Below are 18,643 nucleotides of genomic sequence, written 5' to 3'. Positions count from 1 at the left end.
AACCGCTCTGAATTCTTTACATCTCAAAGACTGAATTGTGCAGAAATGTAGAAACCTGGTGGAATTCCCCTTTCACGTTTTTTAACCCTGTTCTTTTGCACGTCTGTTTTTGGTTAGTACTTGAGTCATCGCAGTAACAACCCTTTCCCTGAAGTATGGGTTTAGGCTGCTTAACCCACTGAGGACATAGTGGCACTTTACAACTGCAAATGAACTGAGAGTGACACAGAGAAAAAGGTCCAGCACGACTCTAAGGAGCTTCAGGGGAACTGGGTGGAGCCGGACCAGCCTAAGTTGGAGGGTAGAACAGCAACTTCAGTGCACAAGTGAAAAATTTCACTTCCCATTTAAACGAACCGATCAGGGTGTGGTCGTCAGTGGGGTGTGCCTGAGGAAGAGCTGTGATTCAAATATGAACCTTTTTTTAGTCCCTGTACTTTTGCACTTTATTCAGATCGTTTTTGGTGGCACAAATGCATCAATTAGTTAGCGTTGTTAAAAACAGAGATATTACTGACAGTCTGCACTGGATTTTTAGCCTTTAGGCTGTTCAAATGTGGATACAGTATTAAAAAAAAGATATTTTAAACCATGGCATTAACAGTTAGCCTGAAAAACTATATATTCGCATATGTGAATGAAATTCAGACTACGGATAACTTTCTCCGTTTGAAACCTGCATGGAGAACAGTTCATTTTGCTCAGGTTGAAACTGAAGGACCGCGCAGGGCTAAACATGCGCAGCAGAAAGAAATACAGTATGAGTAGTAGCTATTACTCATACTCAGGCTTTACGACGCCAGGAACGGTGTTGGTTTCCCAAAAGTTTCCATGTGCCAGGACTGTAGTAAGATGGCAGAGTCTGAGCGCTTTCTTTTTCAGGCTCCAAGGTTTCGAAACCCACTCAGCTCCACAGACGGAGGGCGTCTCCCGCAGCGTCACTCCGCCGGAGGAGCGCGCGCACACGCCCAGCTCTGAGGCGCTAGCTGCGAAAGTTAGCACCACTGACAGAAAAGCACCGACAGGTGAGTGAGTTTTAGACGTTAATACTTCACTTTCAGCTTTAAGAAGCATGTAATAGCCATAGTCTATTAAACCGCGTGTTCCCCCTCTCTTTTTGTCCTTCTGTTGGAGGCGGACTGGTCTCGTTGGATAGCTAGCTAGCAGCAAGCTAACATCTGCTAGCCAGCGAACTAGCCACATTCAGCATTCTCCATAAACACAGCTCGGCTCCTTGTTTTCTTGCTGGTCATCATCCTATTAATAAAAAGTTGACTCGAATTCAGAAACAGTGCCCGCTGTTATATTTCTGTGATGTATTAAGCACCGTGCGTCTTTTGCTAACTTAACGTGTTACTGCGCATGCGCAGAGAGCTTCAGCTCCAGATGTTTGAGCTGGAGTATTTTTTCTTTGCTTCAGCTCCGTTTTTGGATCATATTCGCTAAAGTGAGAACGTTATTCCACATACTGAGGTCTTCTTAAACTTTTCCACCAAGGTGATTAAATTATTTGTGTGAAAATGGCGATTTAAGCCTTTGTGGTTTGCGTAACTTCAGCCCATACTGTTGAGCTGAGCCTTACTGTTTGTGTCTTTAACGTTTTTTTAATAAAAAAAAAATTACTGCAATTCGAGTAATGAATTTAAGTGAACCCACATTAAGAAAGTCACTTAAAGTTGAATATTCGTGATATTTTTTGTTAAAGCTGTGCAGCTCAGCCTTTGCTCAATAGGTGGTGATAGTATAGCTAATGCCATTCATTTTTCAAAACTGCAGTTAAAAAGGATTCAGTGTTGCTGTTTTGTGTGCACATAGAGAACATGTACCTTATTAGCGTTAAAATAAAATGTAAATAAAATTCAAAGTGAGACAAATGAGAGTGCTGCTTTATAACATCACAAAACATAGTCTGATATAGGCCTAAAACATACTGTGAAATACTCAGTATCATAGTGAACATATGTGTATCTAAATTGCTTATTGTATAGCAGATAAATCATGCCTGATTCACAGAAAATAATTTATGAATGAATTGTTTCTCCAATTTGCTAAACAGATTCTGCAGCAATTTTGCATGTAACTGACCCAGTTTTAACCAAACATATTTTGTGATTTAAAGTTGCAGTCATGTCCTCTTTGAGCGGCAAGTCTTCTGAAGAGCTGTCACGACTTTTGGATGAGTATGGGATCAAACATGGACCCATTGTTGGTAATAGACACGTATACATCTACATCTAACATATCATGTATCTAGTAGAGACAGATATTGTTCTTGATGTTAGGGCAACTGGGAAGTGACATTTCTTATGAAATCATTGTGTTACTGTTGTCTGAAATGTAAAAAATGAAGACATTCTCTCTTTCTAGATTCCACCAGGAAGCTTTATGAGAAAAAGCTTACAGAGGCTATGGCCAAAGGCACCAAGCCATCTTCTTCTGACAAGACATACTACAGAGAAGAACGTAACAGCCTTCTTAATTCAGAATGAGATATTAATATTTTGTATTCTAGTTTTGAGAGCTGCAGTGATCTCATGACAAAATATTTCTTTTTTCACAGAGGAAGAAATCACATACGTTACATATCGTCCATCAGTAAGTACAAGCTAAGATGCAGTATCTGCGGTACAGATACATCATACTTCTACCAGTTTGTATGCAAATCTAATCTCTCCCATGTTTTAAATTACAGGTGAGACAAGAAGTCCATGGAGAAGCGTGAGTACAGTGTTGTAGGTGGCAGACTAGTTACACATTTTGGTTTTAAGTGGTCTGTGTTTTGCTAAACTGCTAAAAATGAATTACACAGCACCCATGAAGGGATGTAGAGTATTTTTTAAGGTAAAAATCTGGTGTGCACCAGATATTATGTGGTGAGCACTCAGTACCGTCAGGTGTGCACCAAATTCTATGTGGTGCGCACCAGGTACTAAATTGTGACCACCCGATGCTGTTAGATGTGCACCCAGTACACTATCGCACCTGATAGTATTGACTGCTTACCACATAGTATCTGGTGTGCGTCTGATAGTATCTATTGCTCACTACATAGTGTCTGGTGCAAACCTGAAAGTATCTGGTGCTCACCACGTAGTATCTAGTGTGAGCCAGATTTTTACCTAAAAATACAACACGTCCCCTCAGGGGCTCCATAGAAATGTATATAAAGAGATAATATAACGATACACCAGGTACTGCCATCAAATTAAAGGCATACTCTCTTTCTATTTTCTATATTGTAGGATTGATTACCACAGACAGTAATTTCTACATATTTCTCAGTGCTTAACCAAAAACCATTTCTACATATTTCTCAGTGCTTAACCAAAAACCCACCAACATGCTTAAAACAGTCAACGAATAGCTGCTAAAGTCCATAAATAAATGTTTAGGCTGAAACTCAACCTGAAATGAAAATGTTCCAATTTTACCTTGTTCATATCCCTGGTCATTGTATAGTGTTTTACTACCACAGAGAGTGCCTGTAATACTTGGCTATAAAGCTATAAAACCACTGCAGAAACATTTTAGAGTAAACTTATTCCATCAACGCATCAAAACTAGGGTTCTTATAAAAAGAGTACTTGGCCAATCAGAGCACAGTCACCTCAGAAACCTAACTGTTGGCATTAAGGAAAATCCACTTTTTTATGTAAATTAATTGGTAAAGAATTGTTTTCTCTTTGGTTTTGTGTTGTATTCTAATTACTCTATTTTTTTACTGTTTTACTGATCATGTAAACAACACTGTAGCAGTGGAACAGGGCAGAAGGTGATTTGAAGGTTTTTGAGGTACAAATTGATGGAAAATATTGATTTGTTAATCTAAACTAAAAATTTTTTCACGTCAGTATATTTTTAAGTTGAGCTAACACGCCATTTTTACAGCGAGTTTAAAAAAAACGTATTACATCAGAAAAACAGCACAAAACAGAATGATGTGTGTGTTTATGTTTCACATTGCAATTTAGCGAGCACACTAAAGAACTTTACATGACATGCCTACGTCCTGTCATCATGTGAGTGCGTGAGCTGCGTCTCCCTGTAGTTGACCTTGACTGGTTTGTAGAGGAGTTGTGGAGTTGATATTACCGCTTTTGTCGGTTCGGTGGGTAGTCTTGTCCGTTAGAATGGAGAAGAATCAATATCTCTCTCTCATCCTCTCAGAATAAAGTATATGCTTCTGCATCTTTATGCGGGCTTCTGACTTTTTTGTTGGACCAAATTACAGCTAAATATTTCATCTCCCCCTCTTCCTGTGTGCTACCGTGGTTCATTTTTACTTTTATCCCAAGTTCGAACCATCGGAAAAAAGGTGTTTTCACACTGCAAGCAAACCGAACCATGGTTCAATTTGACCTGGACCAAGACCTTTTCTGGACATTTTTTGGGTCTGACTGTGGTCCGAGTCACCTTTCACACCTGCTCTTTCGGATCGGACCAAACTGAAGAATCCAAAGGTCCTGACCAAACAAGATAGGTGTGAAACCACCTATTTAGCAGCATGTTTTCATCCACATCACAGCTAATGTCCTCTCATGCTTATACACATACGGATACGTACTTGCTTATTATTTGCTGGGCCCATAATGGACCATCCATTGTAAACAAAATAACTCCAGAAGTGACCCCTTTTTATAGAGGGACAGCACCCGGGCTGGACCTTAGCTCAGATGTTTGGCCTATTTCCATACATTTAATCAGTGGTTTGTCTCAATAACTGTTAGAATGTTTTCGACTTGTTGTCTAATAGTAGTATAGTATTTGTGACTCAGTAAATCAATATCCAGTTTATTTTAGGTCGTTGAGTTTAGTGTAACAGTTTTGTAATGTTGTATGTAAGCTTTTGAAAATTCAACTCCAGAAATACAGTTTTGTTCGAGGCTGAGACTGAGTGAGATGTAAATGAAAGGATTTTGGAAAGTGTGGTCATAATTTTTTTGCTTTTTGTTACAAGTACAGGGAAATGCATTGAAATTACTGTGTGGTAATCAACATTATGATAAAACTGTGGCAGATGACGAGGTTTAAAATGCTGGAATATGATTTTAATAGGTAATCGCTCATTACACAGTGTACATAGTGTCTAATAACACTGTAATATCTGTTTGCAGAACAAGAAGATCGAGGATCACTGATTATGATGAAGAAGTAGATAATGCACACGAGTGAGTTTTTTACCTACATCAAAGCTAAACCAAATTAACATAATTGATGAGGTTTATTTTTCTGTAGCTTCCCTTGTATGAGCCTCTGTGAAATACTGCTCTTAGATCAACAAATTCTCTCCTTTCAAACCAACATTCTATGCCTAGACCTCATTCTTCTGTATCCAAATCATCTTTTCTGTTACTGTACTGTAAAAATAATTGAAACTGCTTCTATATCCACCACAAAGGCCTATCGTCAGCCGCACTCAGACAGGCCTCCAGAGCTCACTCTACTCCAGACCAACAGCATACACAAGCAAATACAACCAACAGGATGCTAGTCCAGTGCCAGCGAAATCTGAGGGCAGCAAATCAGGGGGTGTGCCAGGCTGGCTTCGGGTCCTGGTGTTTATCATCGTTGCAGTGTTTCTTTACTACGTGTACTCAAACATGGAGTCTGCAGAGCAAGGCCCATTTGGTAAAATCGATGCATAGGTGCCTCATCACTTTCAATTCGTCCTCAAATTGTTTTCCCCCTCTAGATCATTGTATCCAGAGTGTGCACTACAAGCACAGATATTTTGCTGTTTGGATTTTTATATTATGTTTGCACATTTCATATTACATGTAGTAGAATGATGAACTTTTTCCCATAAACATGATAGGAACCAATTTAATAGGGCATTTCTAACTGTATATTTTCTTGTTAATTTTGATTGAAGATTGAGGTGGTTGTTCCTAAGCATGCTTTAAGGAAACATACATTTCCTGACTTGTTCAGTTGCTTGTTTACAAACTTTTGAATTCCAAAAAGCCTTAATAAGAGTCCTTTTGAGGAAGACGTTTCTGATTAAAACACTGCAGTTTGTTTTTTCATGATGTAACAAGATACTGAACCAACCGATTCGTTCAGGAAATGTCCACTTGTCTGTGGTGATCTAAGGTGCTGTAATGAAGCACTTTTACTGCTAAATTGGTGAAATTCCTTTGTGATTGCTATTAAATAAGCTCATCAGGTTTTGAAAACATCATAAAGAATTTTGTGAATTAACTGACCCAGTAGCGCTTTTTCCATGCATGTCTCTTTACACTACATAACCTGTGTTGTAGCTTCTCATATACATACAGTGGGGTCCAAGAGTCCTGAGACCACTACTGAAAATCCTTCCGTTTTGCATTCTTTGCTATTTTAATAAAAATGTGTTTTTTCATTACAACTAGTATTAGAAGTAGAATCCTTAACATTTTAACCTGAATTTCAGAACTTCTTAGTATTTGGCATGTCCCCCATTTCATTTAATGATGTGCACTTTAGCTGGCATGAACTCCACTAATTGTGCAAAAGCCACTGATAATCAAATCCACTTGAGAGTTCAGCTTCAGTAGCAGGGATAACTAAAGGAAAAACTAAAAATGAACTTTAAAAACTATAAAACAACTGTGTTTTTATGTACTATAAAATAAATCTGACCTGTTTGTACAAAGGCCTTTCCATGGTCAGTGTCACAAGCGTTGATTTGAAGAGCCTAGAAAATAGTGCAGAATCTCTAATATTTCTGCTTCATTTTAATTGTCATAACTTTGTTTTAAATTGTTCAAAGACTTGAACAAGCCTTTCTGTTTACTCCAGGCTTGAATGAAAAAAGTCCAATGTGGTCTCAGACTTTTTGACCCTATTGTACACACTGTGATGGAGTGGCAATTAAAAAAGACATGTAAGGGTTCAGCATGCTGAAATCCAGTAAGGATGATCCACTAAAAAATGATTAAAGTTTGGATAAACATGGGGAAACAAGCATATTAAATGATTTTCATGCATTTTTTTATTAAAAAGAATCATTATGCTTGTTGTATTTAAACTCATTCTCTTTGTAACAATATTCTTGGTTCATAGATTTTTTTGATTGAAATAAAAGGGTTAAATTCTTACAATGCCCAATGGAAAATCATCCAATCAGGATTTCTCCTAGATACAGTCAAGCTAGCAGGCAGGTGGCAGTTCTGTGCCAGAGCTCTTCCCTGTAAGTCACTGTAAAACTACCACAAGGAGAAATAAATGTTTATATGTCTCTAACAAGCTACGGAAGTCGTGTGTTTAATTTAGAACTGCCAAAAAATGTGAATGGTCATGTGAATCGTTGTTAGCATAACACTAACATACCATGAGAAATCCTGTAAAAGACGCTAGCAGAAATGAGCATTATGTTTTTTTGTGTTTGTGAACATCCATGTGAATTGTCATTAGCGTAATGCGCATAGTATGAGAAATATTTGAAGTAATTAGCATTATTATGTTTTTTATTTATTATTAATAATTAGGATTATGAAGTTTTTTTAATGGTGCGAATGGAATCCTAGCTCAAAGTCACAGTTCACCACCTGCTAATATGTAAAACAGGCATATTCATACACCTGATATAAAAATGATAAAAAACTGAAAATGCGACACACCTGGTTTGTTTTCATGACTTGCAAAACACTGCACAAAATGACATTTTGCCCGAGTGACTAACCTGCATCTGTCACTGAACCTGGTGGGTCCTTACAGAGACTGTAAATAGTCCTAGTGGGTTGGGTTAACTCACTCCACATGTGATATATCATGAAAAGATTTAAACCAGGGGTGTCAAACTCAACCACTAAAAGGGCCATATTAAAAAATCTCAACAAATCCGTGGGCCAGAGAATCCCTGTTTTATTTGACTTTTAATTAACATTTTGCTATAAACCGAACTGACCATTGTTTATTCAAAATTATATGAAAAAACTTTAACAGTAAAATATAGGCACTTGTAGTAGACCTTAAAATTCTACATGAATATTTGAAATAATCAAAATTGAGCTCGGTCTTTTAAACTTACCTATCTGCTTGAGTTATACACCTGGCATCTTTCTTTGCTGCAAGTTCATTAATACTTGGGCTCAATTTCTGAGCTGCCAAACTTAAGTATTTATATTGGCTGAACTGCAGTTAGTTGTTTGGTGATACGACTGGTATGGAATTGTGTAGAACTGTGTAGAATTGAGGTGTAACCACTGTCCCATAGATTATTTTTGGAGGAGAGTGCACATTATGTTGTAGTGCATGGTGGGGACTGTTGTTGTGAAAGGCCCATGACACAATCCTATCTGGCCCACAAAATATTCTAAGTTTCTATTAATATTTTTCTATTAATATTAGCTCGACACATGGGATTTAAACAGTCAGTTTGAGTTTCATCACAGCCAGTGTTGGTAGAAAATATGGACAGAAGGCAGTAGGTAATCTAGCATGTGAACTCTTAGAAGAAGTTAAGCAGGTCTACTGGGGTCAGTCTGAGAATGAACATCATGCACCATCACGAGGCCTGAAACAGAGCACGGGGCAGAGAACATATTTAATGCACAAAGCTGACCGTTATATTACATGGAATAAAAAAGGGAAACAGTAGATGTTTTAACAATATGGCCTACAATCATTTGTCAAAACAAATTTGTCTTGGTTGAGAAGCTTTAGTGCACTCTTAAAAAAGTCAAAAAGGGCTTCTTTATGCAATGCATAGAACAACCACAAAATGTAAATTTTGGGAATGTTAAAATATAAACATCTTTTCAACCGAGACTCTACATTCACTTTTTCATGAAGCTGTGAAATTGCCCTCTGGTTAACAGTATTAGTGAAACCATCTTTCCTGAACACAAATCCTCACTGCAAAAGAAAATGTAATCATGCCAATGCTGAGCTTTAAAAAATAACATACATCATAAAATTTAATTTTTCCTCACCGACCAGAGTCAAATCCCAAGGCGGTGATGAAGACATTGATAAGAACAATAAAGAAGACAAAGATCGTGGTCACGTTGTTCATCATATTGAGTTTAGGTTGCTTCCTCATGTCGTTCAAATTATATTTCACTGAAGAGGAGAGAAGAAAAAACAAACTTATTCCTTAAAAAGGAAAACAGTAACAAGGGAAAAAAGAAAGTCTGAGAGACTAAATGAAAAGTGGAAAATGGAATATGACAAGTAGAAAACCTCAAGTGAAAGCTTACCAATGAATATGAGGAGCAGGCCGACAATGACCTGCAGGGTGATGGACAGGACGATGAGAGCAATGAGAGGGATGTAGAATCGGTATTCAGGCCCTTCGTGCAGCACAGTCTTTAGCTGAGAGGTGTTGGCCATCAGCAGAGCCACATCCAGCATGCTCTGGGCAGCGCTCTTCTTAGTAGCATAGTGGTTCATATCCATGTGCCAGTGGGTTTTACCTGTCTGACCCTGAGACTGCAAAGTGAAAGGAATTATTAAGGGGAAAAATCTCTGACCTTTGATTTGATTATGAAAGATTTAATGCATCTCGAAACTCAAACCTCACATTTTGAATTTTTTTTTTTAAATAGTTAAAGAATTTTATTTTGGACAAAAAAAATAAGAGCATACACTGCAAAAAATATGGCATCTTGCCAAGTGAAATGATCTTACATCTAGCCGATATATCTAATATATATATCTAACATTTTGAGATGGTTGTGCACTTATTATAAGATTATCTACTGTATTTCTAGACACTTCTTTAAGTAATTTTATTAAGTAAAATTCTCTCACTATACTGGCAGATAATTTTGCTGGTTTAAAGCACATTCCTTAAACAAACAAAATGATCTGCCCACATAGTGAGACACTTTTACTTAATAAAATCACAAAACAAGAACAAAAAAAGTCTAGAAATAAGCTAAATAATCTTGAATTAAGCTTACAGCAATCTCACCCAGAGAAATATTAAAGATTTAATATTAGATTTATTGACTATATTTAAGATAATTGTACATGACAAGATACCATTTTTGCAGTGTACTTAAATATTATCCTAATAACATATTATGAAATAGAAAAGAAAGTTCTATCACCAGCTTGAAATCAATATATTTATGCTCCAATGCATTTTTACACCCCAAAAATGATTATAGGAGGATGCTAAGAAATCAAATCTCTATTCTCCATTAAGCTAGAAGAATATTGAAGGACTGGCATTAATTTTGGCATAGCTAACTCATTTGAAACAGCCAAACAAATACAGTCCCCCTTCAGTCTTGCCTCCAATCACCATCTAGGTAAATTTTAGTCTCCCAAGGTACAAACAATGTAAATGTACACTGAAAGGTTATCCATAAATACCATAAATGAATTTTTAAGGTGCCAAACATTCACTTTCCCCAGGGAAAGGGGCACATTTATACATTATCATAACTTTCTTAAAACAGTTCCTTAACAAAAGATACTGAAGATGTACCCGTGAGTGTACCACCCCGGTGCATGCGCCCTGAAACGTCCTGTTTTTTACTGAGAGCGCAGTGTTAGAATGCTAAAGCTTCTCGTTTGGTTGCTGCACTTTCTCAACTTCAGATATGCTATGCAAAATAACTACCTGCCAAGCAGTCCTTCAGCTTCCTTAGCTCTTTCCAGCGTTGGAAACCCACACTGATGTTCACTCTTGGCTTTGCACCAAATTAGTGGTTCTCGATTCCAGTTCTATGGACACACTGCCCTGCACAGACTAATGCACTATCACACTGGGGTTTGGAAGAATGCAAGCTTGCAGCCTGGGAGCTATGCTACAGATTTCTGTCTTGTTATGGACTCAAAACATAATTGACAGGCACATGGATATGACTGATTAGTTCACAGGCTTGTAGATACCTGATTGATTGGTTTGATTATTTGGTGGTCCTCTTTTTTTATTTATTTGGTATTCTTCTGGGCCTGGAGCAGCCACAGATACTGATTTCGTTCTCTTTAAACATTTTATATTGAAACCAGCCAGAAGGTGAGAATTTCCCAAATATGATAAGTGTTCAGACTTAAAAACACTACTTGCTAAGACACCTGAGCTTGTGGGTTCTATGAAGTAGGCCAGAGGTGGGGACTTCCAGTCCTGGAGGGTCAGATTCCTGCAGTTTGGTAAATTTCCTACCCAACAACACCTAATTCAACTCATCAGGTTTAGCTGGTGTTCTAGAGCAGGGCAAAATCACCAAACTGTGCCAGACTCCAGCCCTCAGTTCCCCAACCCTGAAGGAAGCAATGCTCCGATTTGAATATTTTAAGAGAAAAAGATTTCTTGTGTGCAGGTCTACTTTCACAGCTAATCTTATGTGAGAACATGTTTGAGCACATCAGTATGAACCTGGCACTCCATCAGTCTACTTTCCACGAACACTATAAAAAAAACATTCACCTGGAATTGAATGAAACGTTTGCAGACCTGCTCCAGCAGTAAGATTAACTTGACAGAAAGTCACATTGCAGCAAATTCAGTCAAGAACTTTATTCCATTGATCTTCAAAACCATCTGGAATCCAGCTGTCTGACACAAAACAAGGCATGCTGGTGTGCTCAAATCAAAGAAGCTTTTCATCAGCAACTATTCTGTCACCCCAGTGCTGTATTTGAGTTGCTGCAGCACTGATCTCAAACAGTCATAGTAGGTTTAGACACTAAATATGGCCAACTTTTAGTTTAGTTCAGTGTTTCAAAGGATGAAACTAAAGAGAAAGACATTTGTTTACCCTAGTGTTGATTACAACCACTGATTATTTAAATTATTAGTTTGAATTTTCTGTTTGAGGTCAACAGCCAATGCTTTAAAATAGAGATGGGTTAAAACTGCTGACATTCAAAAGCAAAACCCACACAGTCAAATAAGGTCTACTTACCTCTGTATCACCTAGTTTGTTTAAAGGAAAGTCCTCCTGTTTGGATATTTGCTTTTCTCCCTCCATACTGCATTAAAGAAAATGGCTTAGCTAATCACTATACAATGATGCCAAAGAGAACCACTGCAGAGTTTATTCACCTAAGAATGCTCAACTGCTTATTACTCCAAACTACCCACTTTACCGAACTATTAAGGTGGAAGAATTGAACAGTTTGACAGAAACTCTCTCCAGTTCATGGGGAAGATTGGCTTTACATCTTCACTTTAGGAAGTGGTCCCTCCCATCATCACACCTACTTACGAAGCCAAACGGAGGGATTTGTGGGGGAGGAGCTTTCAATCTCGGCCTCAACCATAAAACAGATAAAGTGCATTCTTGTACATTTTTCAGAGGGGGGGGGGAGACAAAAAAAAACATCCAACAAAGACAAAAATTACTATAATGTAATAACCATATCATTTTTATTTACAGCTTGCTGTTAAATTGTTAAGCTTATAATTCATTTTAGTAAAATAAGACAACTGAATGGGTACAAAATATTTACATAATGAAATCATTAAGCTGCAGAAAGATGAATAATCTTTCATAAAGATGAGCAAAAATGTGACGTCTAATGAGTCACACTACAATACACATGTAAGTCAGAAGGGTAGCTGGGTAAATGTGTTATGATTGGTGATGGGTCAGAAAAGCAGCATATCTATTCTTCAGTGTCTCCAGTTGGTTCGCTGAAAATGAACATCAAACATCAAAATACTGATTAATATTTCAGGCAAATAGAGGAAAAAGAAAAACAAAACAAAACAAAACAAACAAACAAACAGACCACAGAGTGTTTGGTTAGTTATATGGAGAGACAGAGCTGTTAAACTAAATGCTTCTCCAAACAGAAACCGAACAGAAAATGAAAAAGCAGCTAAAGAAAACCAGATTACAGATCATTTACAACCCCATTTCCAAAAAAGTTGGATGCTGGGTAGAATATAAATACAAATAGGATGCAATGACGTGCAGATCATGTAAAGCATATTTTTAAAGGAAATACTACAGAGACAAATTTTTATTGTAGTTTGAAAAATACATGCCCATTTTGAATTTGATGCCAACAACACGTTCCACAGGTTTCGCAGGTTTACCGCTGTGTTTCATCACCTCTTTTAACAACACTCTGTAAGTGTTTGGGAACTGAGGAGACACTGCTGTAGTTTTGAAAGTGAAAATGTTTCCCCATTGTTACTTGATATAGGATTTCAGCTGCTCAACACTTCAGGGTCTCCTTTGCTGAAGTTTATTTCATATTGTGCCAAATGTTCTCAGTAGGTGACAGATCTGGACTCCAGACAAGCCAGTTTAGCACCTGGACTCTTTTAGTATAGAGCCATGCTGTTGTAATACATGCAGAATGTGGTTTGACACTGTCTTGCTGAAATAATCAAGGCCTTCCCTGAAAAAGACTTTGTCTGGATGGCAGCGTATTTTGCCAAAACCTATATATTATACATTAATGGTGCCTTCACAGATGTGCACATCACCCATGCCATGTGCACTAATGCCCCCCTATACCATCATGAATACTGGCTTTTGAACTGAGCACTGATAAGCTAAATGGTCTTTAGCCCGGAGGACACAGTGTCCATTATTTCGAAAAGAATTTCAAATGTTGATGATACACCAGACCACAGTACACTTTCACTTCACCTCAGTCCATTTTAAATGAGCTCAGGCCCAGAGAAGTTGGCAGCATTTCTGGATCCTAAGTATAAATACGGTTTCTTCTTTGCATTTTAGAGTTTTTACTTGCATTTGTGGATGCAGTGATGAACTGTTTTCACAGAGAGTGGTTTTCAGAAGTTTTTTGAGCCCATGCAGTGATTTCCACTAGAGAATCGTGTCTGTTTTTAATGTAGCGCCGCATGAGGGCCCAAAGATCATGGCCAGCAAATACTATTTCTTTTGGTCTTGTCCCTAGCATAAAGATTGTCTGATTCTTTTAATGTTATTATGTACTGTAGATGATGAAAAGCAAAAGTTCTTTGCTGTTTTATGTGGAGAAACATTATTCTTGAATTGCTGCCCTATTTGTCCATACAGTCTCTCACAAAGTGGTGAACTCCTCCTCATCTTTACTTCTGAAAGACTCTGAGATGCTCGTTTTTTACTCAGTCATGTTACTGACCTGTTGCCAATTAACTACCAGGTGATTTAGCATTACACAACTTTACCAGCCTTTTGTTGCCACATTCCAACTTTTTTGGAAGGTGTTGCTGGCATCAAATTCAAAATGGGCATATACTTGTAAAAAACAATAAAATTTCTCAGTTTCAACATTTGATATGTTGTCTTTGTACTATTTTTGATGAAAGATAGGGTTTAAATGATATGCAAATCATTGCATTTTGTTTTTATTTACATTTTGCACAGTGTCCCAGCTTTTTTGGAAACGGGGTTGTATAAGAACTGAAATTTCCATGTGTGACATGGCTACCTTCAATAATTGCATAGCTACCAGCGATAAAAAGGAAGACTACTCACGCAGTGTATGCTTCTCTCCCTTGGCCCAGTATCTTCTCTCTGTCTGTATCCGTCTCACTGTCTCTGTCAGCGAGGACGAGGTTTCTGACAGCTGCTGCAGAGCCTCCAGCTCCTGAATGGCAAAGATACTTTCACATTAACCAATTCTTATATGTTTTGAGGTAGATTATATGCATACATAAGTTGTCCTACTGTTCTTACAGTGAGAAACGGTGCCATTTACATATTCAAATGGCTTTGAGTTGTCATGGTTCCACATATAACTATACTAAAGAACTCTTGAACAACCTTTTTTCATACAAAAAGGAAAAACTCAACTATGAAGTTGAAGGAATGATCTGCTCTGCTGTGTTATATCCTGTTATATTCTGTATTGTGTGTTGTACCATGCATGTCTTTGCTGTGAAGCTGTACTCTGGACACTCATGCTTTGTTGCTTCTATTACTGGCAACTGTCCAAACTGCTATGTGCCTGAGCCTATATAACCACGTCTAGGTCAATGGATAGAAGAATAAAGATCGATTCTTCAGACAAAAGCCTGGCCCCCTGTTTTGAAGAAGGTTTGAAGAATTCTTAAGAGTCTTTAAAATACTTAAATCGGGAGAAAAATTAAATATTGGAACTCAGTTAAGTCTATTTTTATGGCTTGGCTTTAACCTCTTTAATTCTATGAAACTGCCAGTGATTCCAGCCTTCCTTTCCTCACTCCTATAACGTGAGGATGTTCTTTTCAGGTTACACTGTTTAATTGTTGAAGTAAATGGCAGATCATTTGATAGAGAGATGGCACAATAATAGATACTGTCAGCTCTACAATCTAGTACCTCCTAACTACCTCATTACATAAAACCTCATCCAACTAGAGAAATGTACAAAACCTCACATGGCCACTAATGTTAATCCAACTTTATCCTGCAATACCAGCAGATGTTTGATACATAGAGCAGTACCATATTGCAGCTGTGCAGGAGGTGATGTACAGACTGGAAGACATGTGCGTTTGGACTCAGGACAGGGGGTGCTCTCTGGCAGTAGCCCTTGAAGTCTGTGTTGTAGACCTGGCTGAAGGCAGTCATAAGCTGAGCCATGTCTGATATGGCCACTTTCAGAGCGCAGGGTGACAGTGAGGCTCCAGGGCCGACGGGGTCTGAGTGCAGGAACTCACACTGAGAAAGAGGACGAGCAAAGGAGTGAGGAAATGCAGCACAAGGCAAAGCAGGGAAGAAAAAAAGATGACGAATATTATTAAAATCAAGAAACATGTCAAAAGACTCAGATGCATAATAAATACCATAATTTGCTGATGTCTCACCTCTTTGCGTAGCTCCTCTAAAGTAGCCTGAGTGGACTGCAGCAGACGTGTGGCTTCAGTTAGATCATCCCCACCCAGTTTAGCAAGCGTTGAATGATGATGACTCCTTCAACACAAAAGTAATAAGATTAAAAAATGACCACACTGTCTCATCTAATGCCGTTGTTTTCATAGGTAAGTAGGTGGAGATGCACAGTATAGTAAACATTCAGATTCAAATAAAAAAAATTAAAAATAATTACCTATTATTAGAATCATTGGCTTTAGCACGGTTTGTCTTAGCCTGGGCCGAATGTGTGGCTCTCAGGTGTTCCCGAATGTGTGCAGACCAGGGGTTGCAAACAGGATTCATCAGCTGGACCAGGTCAGACAGGTGGTCAGGGGACATCAGCTCTCTCAGCAAGTCGTCATTCCTAATGCCTTCATTTCCAGAGGGTTTCTCTCTGTATGTTATTGGAACGCAAAGCAAATATGAAAAGCCAATTGAAGTTTATAGAGGTTTCAACTACATATTTGTTTAAAAACATTCTATATGTGGAAAAAAAGTTATTTATAAAGGTTCAATGCACAGATCAAAAAAATAAAACTTTTAAATTTACTCAGAAGATGCCTCGCTGCTGTCCTGGGCACTCATTAAAAGTTGTTCCAAAAACAAAAGCTGCCGTAATGGTGTGGCAAAGCCCTGCAATCAAGAGACAAACACATTCGTCAAACTGAGCTCAAAAAGCTGTTATTATTCCAAAAAGGAACTAAACTAATCATGCGAGAAAACTGAATAGCTTACAATGCCCTGCTTTCTAAATCATCATAGAATGAAAAAACAAGACAAAGGAACATTTTCTAGTCTCATTCCCAGAAGCTGTCGACACATACACACTCACAGGATTCTGAACATCTCTCTCATACCTCATATCGTAACGTAATTTACAGTAATCTGAAGAAGGCTGTGCTGATTAACGTTAGGCACTGAATTTTGTTAGCAGTACTCTACAACATATTTACTCTACCAATGCAAATCTATTTGCACCCAGTAAAGTGTCTAATCTCTCCAGTGTCAATATGGAAGTTGGCTTGAATTAAAGTTAAATCATACCTCGATTAATTCTCGGTCATCAGCTTTACACAACATCATTTCATGCCCAAACCGAGTGACTTCTGTGAAAATGATTATGATAATACATTAGGCCAACATTTGTCCTTGTAGAATAATGTGGTTTTACTTTTTTTTCGTGGACACACAAATACAAATAATCTGTTTCATGACCAGAGTGGATATCTTTACCTTTGACAACTTCTTCTGTCTGTGCTGATTTGATTGTAGAGAATTTCTCTTTCAGGGACGGGCAGATTCTTTGTAGGACACAATCAGATTCAACGTGCATGCATTATGACATTACATCCAAACGTTCACAGCTTATGTTTGCTTGTGTGCAACACAGCTAACTATGTTACTTACTTTACCAGTCACTGTATTAGCCAAACAGATGGCTACTCACTGTACTACACTCTAGTAAATTAGATAACATACCTGATGCAGATCCATTTCAGGATGTCCATGCGATGCAATGAAGGTGTACACAGAAGCTCCTGCATGCTGTCAGCCTCTCTCAGGTAAAGTCCATCAACCAAAGGACAACCAAGGTTCTGAATATAAAGTTATTACTTAGCTTCATTCGTCATTTCAGCTTTGCCTTTTCTGATAATTTAGCTAGGTTAACTTAGTTAGCATTACTTGGCAACATACGTGCTGCTGGTTCTCAAACACACTGCAGAAAGTATCATATATCAGTAAAAGATCATATAAAAAGCAACTAAAACAAAGTCACACTGAAGAAGCAGCTAGTTAACGTTATTGCTTAGCTTCGTTTACGGTTAGCCGCCAGGTTAACGGTTTAGCTAACTGAGCTAACGGTGTCTTAAGTTAGTACAGACGGCATTTCTACTTTCCAGTCTTAGTTTAAACGTTCGATGAAGTTTTCACCTCACCTCTGTACTTAAGTTACACATGTTAAATGCCTTCAAAATTACCTGAAGGGTGTTGTAAACACGCACAGACAGCTGCTGTTGTTTCGAATCCCCCGCCATTGCCTCTGCGTCTCTGACCGGGATGCGTTCACCGGGGTGAAACGTGACGAACTGTTTCATGGAGTTTTACACTTCTGCGACCAAAGATTAGTAACACTATGGGCGCAGTCTATGTATTCTGTGTATATACGCTTAAAATGCCTACTTTTTCACTACACGTTTTGAATTGCAAGGTCCCTCCGTGTACTAATTGGCTACACTAATGCAGTTTGGTCACGAATATTTCTCGAGAATCTTACATTAAGTCATCACAAGGTAGGACACAACCATACCTGACAAACACGAATGACCTCTTCAGTTCGATGTGTGAATTTATACAACAGTTAGTTCCGGCCACGCAAGCTGATTGGTTGAGAGGCGTTTTAACCCAGAGCCGTATAGAGAGATACGGCTCCGTTTTAACCGTGCCGTTATTTCACCATAACATCACGGGGTTTTTGCAAACACTGTATCACTCCGCTGAGACGCCGTTGCTAAGCAACGACTTTGCTAGGAGACGCTCAGGGTATTTGAACGTTTTTACTTCTTACTTTGCCACAAACAGAAAATGGACACTTCTAAGATCACATTTGACCGACAGCTGATTTGGTCAGACTCTGAAGATGAGACTACACTAAATTCCCAAACCGTCATCACCACTGAGCAGCTTTTCAGTCGGCAGCTGTGACAGAAGAACCTAAACAACCTAGAATCAGCCAGAAATGAACCCAATACCATTCACCAAACGTCTAGTCTGATCTTCAGTCTGACCAAATCGGACTGAGCCATAAAACTGAATAAAAAACAAAAAAGCTCAGTAGTAACGACAGTTTCGAAATTTAGTGTAAGGAGCTGGAGAACGAACTGCCGGCTGTGCAGCCAGTGGGC

General features: G+C 38.3%; 3 protein-coding genes across 4 annotated transcripts; 1 reads left to right on the top strand and 2 right to left on the bottom strand.

Moving 5' to 3' along the window:
* Nucleotides 1-599: 599 nt before the first annotated feature.
* Nucleotides 600-7,227, top strand: emd (emerin (Emery-Dreifuss muscular dystrophy)). The gene is made up of 7 exons (XM_036591916.1): nucleotides 600-1,025; nucleotides 2,120-2,209; nucleotides 2,368-2,463; nucleotides 2,561-2,595; nucleotides 2,693-2,718; nucleotides 5,115-5,168; nucleotides 5,399-7,227. Exons 1-7 carry the CDS (start codon nucleotides 737-739, stop codon nucleotides 5,643-5,645), a joined length of 837 nt encoding a protein of 278 aa, XP_036447809.1. The 5' UTR covers nucleotides 600-736; the 3' UTR covers nucleotides 5,646-7,227.
* A 1,214-nt stretch (nucleotides 7,228-8,441) lies between these two features.
* On the bottom strand, nucleotides 8,442-12,118 carry si:dkey-93l1.9 (uncharacterized protein LOC562339 homolog). Its single transcript, XM_036591308.1, has 4 exons — nucleotides 11,844-12,118; nucleotides 9,183-9,414; nucleotides 8,920-9,045; nucleotides 8,442-8,497 (listed from the first exon to the last, which is right to left on the bottom strand). The coding sequence occupies exons 1-4, from the start codon at nucleotides 11,907-11,909 to the stop codon at nucleotides 8,442-8,444; spliced, it is 480 nt and encodes a 159-aa protein (XP_036447201.1). The 5' UTR covers nucleotides 11,910-12,118.
* Nucleotides 12,119-12,326: 208 nt separating this feature from the next.
* haus7 (HAUS augmin-like complex, subunit 7) lies at nucleotides 12,327-18,100 on the bottom strand. Of its 2 annotated transcripts, none has more exons than XM_036591685.1 (10): nucleotides 17,720-18,100; nucleotides 17,220-17,335; nucleotides 16,974-17,041; nucleotides 16,785-16,846; nucleotides 16,291-16,373; nucleotides 15,934-16,134; nucleotides 15,692-15,797; nucleotides 15,330-15,545; nucleotides 14,379-14,490; nucleotides 12,327-12,574 (listed from the first exon to the last, which is right to left on the bottom strand). In XM_036591685.1, exons 1-10 carry the CDS (start codon nucleotides 17,834-17,836, stop codon nucleotides 12,513-12,515), a joined length of 1,143 nt encoding a protein of 380 aa, XP_036447578.1. In that variant the 5' UTR covers nucleotides 17,837-18,100; the 3' UTR covers nucleotides 12,327-12,512. The 2 variants fall into 2 exon arrangements, with proteins under 2 accessions (XP_036447578.1, XP_036447579.1); XM_036591686.1 differs by having other exon boundaries at nucleotides 15,692-15,798; nucleotides 15,938-16,134.
* Between the last annotated feature and the right edge of the window lie 543 nt (nucleotides 18,101-18,643).

Source organism: Colossoma macropomum, unplaced genomic scaffold (assembly GCF_904425465.1).
Source record: "Colossoma macropomum unplaced genomic scaffold, Colossoma_macropomum, whole genome shotgun sequence".
NCBI classification, from domain to species: Eukaryota; Metazoa; Chordata; class Actinopteri; order Characiformes; family Serrasalmidae; genus Colossoma; species Colossoma macropomum.
Note: the sequence above shows the minus strand (reverse complement) of the source record. Positions and strands in the feature narration are given on the sequence as shown.

Excerpts from the sequence above, each read along its gene's own strand:
- si:dkey-93l1.9 (XM_036591308.1), bottom strand. The coding sequence starts at position 11,909 with ATGGAGGGAGAAAAGCAAATATCCAAACAGGAGGACTTTCCTTTAAAC. Across the intron at positions 9,415-11,843 it reads ACAAACTAGGTGATACAGAG|TCTCAGGGTCAGACAGGTAA; the intron begins GTAAGTAGACCT and ends TTCACTTTGCAG. Across the intron at positions 8,498-8,919 it reads CGCCTTGGGATTTGACTCTG|GCCTCGTGATGGTGCATGAT; the intron begins GTCGGTGAGGAA and ends GCTCTGTTTCAG.
- haus7 (XM_036591685.1), bottom strand. The coding sequence starts at position 17,836 with ATGAAACAGTTCGTCACGTTTCACCCCGGTGAACGCATCCCGGTCAGA. Across the intron at positions 17,336-17,719 it reads GTGTTTACAACACCCTTCAG|AACCTTGGTTGTCCTTTGGT; the intron begins GTAATTTTGAAG and ends CTTTATATTCAG. Across the intron at positions 16,135-16,290 it reads AGCAGCGAGGCATCTTCTGA|AGAGAAACCCTCTGGAAATG; the intron begins GTAAATTTAAAA and ends AATAACATACAG.
- emd (XM_036591916.1), top strand. The coding sequence starts at position 737 with ATGCGCAGCAGAAAGAAATACAGTATGAGTAGTAGCTATTACTCATAC. Across the intron at positions 2,210-2,367 it reads CAAACATGGACCCATTGTTG|ATTCCACCAGGAAGCTTTAT; the intron begins GTAATAGACACG and ends CTCTCTTTCTAG. Across the intron at positions 2,719-5,114 it reads CAAGAAGTCCATGGAGAAGC|AACAAGAAGATCGAGGATCA; the intron begins GTGAGTACAGTG and ends ATCTGTTTGCAG.